Source organism: Thunnus thynnus, chromosome 11 (assembly GCF_963924715.1).
Source record: "Thunnus thynnus chromosome 11, fThuThy2.1, whole genome shotgun sequence".
NCBI lineage: Eukaryota > Metazoa > Chordata > Actinopteri > Scombriformes > Scombridae > Thunnus > Thunnus thynnus.
This window is the reverse complement of record NC_089527.1, coordinates 20,943,958-20,949,540: the sequence shown is the minus strand read 5'-3', so window position 1 is coordinate 20,949,540 and position 5,583 is coordinate 20,943,958. Positions and strand designations below refer to the sequence as shown.

The window sequence follows — 5,583 nt, the reverse complement described above, 5'->3', positions numbered from 1 at the left end:
GTGTGCTACACGTGTGGGGCGGGGACCCAAGCTGTCTTCTACCTATAAACGAGAGGAACGAGCGGCATTGTCTGACAGTTATCACCGTTCTTATAAAAACCCTTGAACCCTGGAAGAGAGGAAAGCTGGCGGCTAACGTCAAGTCAACATATTGACGGAGGAGCACTGCGTGGTACGAGAGGAAAGCAGCGATCCTGGAGTGGACGGTTTCTTTCAGGAAGGAGCCACTCATTCGTGTCTCCCCACAGGGGCGTGGAGTGGCCGTTTTAGCATCTTTAGCTCGTCTGCTAACAGCTAACACGGTACATAATTTAGTGTTTATCTGTGTAAAAACATTGGAGCCGGTTAGTCAATGTGTGACGACTGCTTGAGTACTCGAGTGTTTTTTTTAAATCATATAAAATAAGTAGTCATATATGTCAGTGTTAGGACTGTGAAGCTGCGTTTTCGGTGATGTCCCTTAATCTATCATAGACTGTCTTATACAAATGTCTTAGCTAACTGTTATTACTGTTGAGACATCAGGCCTACATTTTTACCGCTGACGTCAGCCAGGAAGAAATGATAAATATTTACGAGCTTACATTACATATCATACTTCTTTTATAGTGTTAAATACACACGCATGAATCCTGTAGTACACATAAAATAGCAAATAGTGAGGAATACAACTCTCTTGAAGATGCGCAGCTTGTGCGGTCGGATGAATGAGTGACTGTTCTAGAAATTTCCTGCAGGTGCATCTGTGCACTACATGCCTAGCCGTGGACTGGTGTCGCATCTCCTTTGTATCCAAAAAGTCAGTCTCAGCCTCTAATTAATTAAAGCAGCATTGTTCTGCACACCAGCTATCCATTATGCCACTCTTTCATCAATGGTGTCATTTGGGGCTTAAATGTTTTTTGGCAGTTGATTTTGATTACAAGGCATTTGCTATAACTTATGCTTGAGTTAATTGAATCCTCTGTGATTCATGCATGTCATGACAGGCTCGCCTTGGCGTCTCTCCGGGTAAATACCTTCTTGTGTCCCTGGCACAGATTCTCACATTGAACTTTCTTATAGCAGGGCTCCAGTTTTATCAACACTGGTGGAAGTGGTTGTAGTTGAGTTTATATCCTGTTGCTTGAAGAGGAAGAATAGAAGAATTACACCTGTTGTTTTATCTATTTAACCCTATTATATGAATCAACCTGGGCTGAAGTGTGTCCCCGTGGCACTAACAACACCATATTTTTAATGTTTTGGCAGTGCACTAAGTGAAGGCTCTCAAAGTAGGTCCTGGCATACATATTGGATGGTAGTGCTTATGTTTGAATCCCGCATTATGTAACTTGCAAATTAAAAAATATTAATCTATTGAACAACATTGCTGCATTTCAGAGCCAGGGTCTGCAGGACAGTTTATGGTGAACACATGGACTGTAGCCCCTGATGATGAGATGGTAAAATGAAAACAAAGGCTTCTTTTATTGAGAGGGAGGGTTATGCATAAAGCCTAGTTGTGAAGACTGAGGCGTGGGGTTGTTTTCTACCATGCATAGTGTGCTAAAACCTCAAGAGAAGTCAGACATCCAAGTGTGTGTGTGTGTGTGTGTTCGTGACACAAAACAGATGTGCTCACACAACTGTGCATATTGCTTTTTGCTGAAATGGGCTTTAATTTGACCCATCTCACAATTATCTCCATGTATTTGTTGAATTTGAATTACTTAATGCTGAGCACACTGAATAAGCTGTATATTAATAACTTTTTTAATGCAATTTTAAGCAAGGGTTTAGAGAGGGTCTAGATTTGGTGACGTCGGTGTAACAGATCTAGTTGTGTGTATGAGTTATGATTGGTGAATGTCATTTTTAAAAATTGCTTATTTTGTGTGATTAGGTGATGTCATGCGTGCCTCGACTCTTTATTTATTCATAGCCTAAACCAACCAACCGTTGCAAGATTTTGAAGATGATTTAAGTCAGGCCACATATTAGGTCCTGTAGGAACTGCATAGTCCTTGGCTACACATGTTTGTTCCTTCTTGACTCTCCTTGATTTCTTGCATAATGTTATTAAGCTTTCTTTGAAGTTTACAGTAGCATGGCTTGAATTCTTTTGTGCTAAAAAGATTAATCTGGAAAGTCATAGGCAGGCTAAACCCAAGGACTGGTGCTGGAAAAATACTGCAGTTGCAAAACAAAATTAATTAAAATCAGCTATCTTTTAATCTTCATGGTTTATAGAATAAAATCTTACATGAGTAATTCTAATATTTTTATGTTATTCATCATGATATGATGTTCAGTTTTGACTGCAGTAATTTTGAACCTCTGTTTTTATCGTGTTTTCAGACAGGCTGTTGTGAACTTTCATTTGTGTTCGGTGTATTTTCTGCTCAAATTAAGGCTCTAATGAGGCGTTTTTCTTTGTCTTTGCTGTCTTGCAGGAATGTTAACTCTAGGCCTTTCTAGACCAGAGGCGTACAACATCCTCCTCTAAAACTAGAACGACCTCAGTGCCGGTGGATAACCCCCTCCGAAGCACACCTAGTGAATTTGACCTGACGGTGGATACTACAGCTTCCATCCAGACAGCAAACCAAAGCAGAGCATTTCCATTGCTACTTTTTTGTATTCATTAAATCTATAACATTGACTATATATATTCCATTTTTGGACGGATTCGTATTCCTACGAGAATTATTTCCAAGAGTTTTTTTTTTTTTTTTTTTAATCTATAAAAATGGGTCCTTTAATGGAAACGGCTGACATAGCAGTGGTTGCACTGTATTTTGTCCTGGTGCTTGTCATCGGGTTTTTTGCCATGTGGAAAGCCAATCGCAGCACTGTGACTGGCTACTTCCTGGCTGGACGTTCCATGACATGGATAGTGATAGGTGCATCACTCTTCGTCAGTAACATTGGCAGTGAACATTTCATAGGCCTGGCTGGATCAGGAGCAGCAAGTGGCTTTGCTGTCGGAGCATGGGAGTTTAATGCACTTCTACTTCTGCAATTGCTTGGCTGGGTGTTTGTCCCCGTGTATATCCACTCTGGAGTCTACACCATGCCTGAATACCTGTCGAAACGCTACGGTGGAAACAGGCTGAAGGTTTACTTTGCTTTCTTGTCTGTGTTGCTTTACATTTTTACCAAACTTTCTGTGGACTTGTATGCTGGAGCTCTCTTTATTCAGGAGTCCCTTGGTTGGAACCTTTATGTGTCTATTGTCCTGCTCATCAGTATGACTGCACTGCTCACTGTCACTGGTGGTTTGGTGGCAGTGTTGTACACAGATGCCCTTCAGGCAGTGTTGATGATTGGTGGAGCCCTTACCTTAACCATCATCAGTCTAGTGAAAGTTGGTGGACTAGAGGGTGTCAGGACTAAGTACATGCAGGCAGTTCCCAATGTTTCTGCTATTATTGCCACTGGAAACTTCTCTTACTCTCCCTCCTGCCGCATTGAGCCCAAGCCCAACTCTCTACGCATCCTTCGTGGTCCTCTGGATGAAGACATCCCTTGGCCAGGCTTCCTTCTTGGCCAAACCCCTGCATCTATTTGGTACTGGTGTGCAGACCAGGTCATTGTTCAGAGAGTACTAGCAGCAAAGAACATAGCTCACGCTAAGTGCTCAACACTAATGGCTGGATTTCTCAAGATCCTGCCTATGTTTGTAATAGTCATTCCAGGCATGATCTCCCGGATCATGTTTGCAGATGAGATAGCCTGCATCGGGCCAGAGCACTGCATGGCAGTGTGTGGCTCTCAGGCCGGCTGCTCAAACATTGCCTACCCTCGCCTGGTCATGGCTGTGATGCCTGTGGGACTCAGGGGTCTGATGATGGCAGTGATGATCGCTGCCCTGATGAGCGATCTCGACTCGATCTTCAACAGCGCAAGCACCATCTTCACCCTGGATATCTACAAAAGTGTTCGGAGAGCGGCAACTTCACGCGAGTTGCTGATGGTGGGACGCATGTTTGTTGTGCTCATGGTGGCAATCAGTATAGCCTGGGTCCCCGTCATTATTGAAATGCAAGGTGGACAGACATACCTTTACATCCAGGAAGTTGCTGGCTACCTCACTCCACCAATCGCCGCCCTCTTCTTGCTAGGAGTGTTCTGGAAACGGTGTAATGAAAAAGGGGCATTTTGGGGAGGCATGACAGGTTTCACACTTGGCGCGACACGACTTATCCTAGCATTCATCTACCGCCAGCCTCGCTGTGACCAGCCAGATACTAGACCTGCCTTTATTGTTCATGTCCACTACATGTATGTGGCTGCAGGGCTGTTCTGGATTTCAGGGCTGGTAGCTGTGGTGGTCAGTCTCATCACCTCTCCACCAGATGAGGAGCAGGTTCGCACCACCACAGTCTGGGGGCTCCGCAACATTGAAAGAGTTCCCATAAAGGACAAAGAAGAAATGTACAGGCTGACTGAGAAGAGCCATTGCAATGGCGATGGAAGCCTCCACAAAGAAATGCCTCCAGATGTCAGAAACGAGAGATGTCTAGATGGGGCAGATGTCAAACTGCTGGTCCCATCTACTGACCACGACCCAACAACCCCAAGTACAGAAGCATCCCCTGCAATTACCCCTGCTGAACGATTTGGTAATGGAAAGATAGAGATGATCCGAGCAGAGGAAGGCTGCCCCACTAATGGGGTGACTAGCAGGTGCATACGTTTACTGGACTGTTTTTGTGGATTTAAGGAGGGATCACAGAGCGCTCAGCAAAAAGTGGTGCAAGATGATGCAAGACTCATCGCAGAGATGCTTTATGAGCCACCTAGAGTCAAACTTCTCCTCAACTTGGGTCTGGTATTCGTCTGCTCTGTCGGTATCTTCATGTTTGTTTATTTCTCATTGTAGTCCAACCCTGCACTGAACTAATAGTGGGGACTTTTGTGAAGATGGGGGTTATGTGTGGGTGGGAGTGGGAGAGTATGGGGGGGGGCGCTGTTACAAACAGCTGAATTTTCTGAAGATTCAAGAAGCTCTGTCTGTAATATTTACAGTTGTCTTTTGTAGCTCTCTAACAGGGATCTAAGCTTATTCTAATCATTTTTTAAATGATTAAAGCTTCTCCACATAAAAAAATGTTCTCCTTTATGACTATGAAGCTTATTTGGCACTGGTGTGTCTTTTTTTTGTACAGCGCTTGTTAATCCTGCATTCAGAATATCTACTGGGATTTTTAGAATTGTTGTACTCTAAGTGAATTTAATATTTGCCTTATTTGACATATGCACTTATCTTCATTTTTTTTTTTTTGTATGGTGAAAAACATTCTGTGATTTAAGCTTATTTACCCTCTCTTGTTGACAGTGACTGTAGGCTTAGTTGCTGGTGTAGCATACAAATGTCTGTAGTAACTCTAAAACAGTTTTAGCTTATAGGCCATGACAATTTTGTTTTTAAGTTTCAGCCATTGAACACTATGGTTAGTACTGCATTATATCAGTAGAAGTACAACTATGTGATGACTTTTTAATTTTATTGGTCCCTGGACACTAATGTCAAGGTTGTTTAGTAAGTTACCTAATAAATGTCCAATTCTCTGCTAGAGAGAATATGTGTAAATCATA

At 42.8% G+C, this 5,583-nt stretch overlaps 1 protein-coding gene across 1 annotated transcript; it reads left to right on the top strand.

Annotated features, from left to right (window-relative positions):
• On the top strand, positions 1-5,583 carry slc5a3b (solute carrier family 5 member 3b). Its single transcript, XM_067603721.1, has 2 exons — positions 1-302; positions 2,436-5,583. Exon 2 carries the CDS (start codon positions 2,732-2,734, stop codon positions 4,865-4,867), a length of 2,136 nt encoding a protein of 711 aa, XP_067459822.1. The 5' UTR covers positions 1-302; positions 2,436-2,731; the 3' UTR covers positions 4,868-5,583.

Bases quoted from the DNA above. Each gene is read 5' to 3' on its own strand.
- slc5a3b (XM_067603721.1), top strand. From the start codon at position 2,732: ATGGGTCCTTTAATGGAAACGGCTGACATAGCAGTGGTTGCACTGTAT.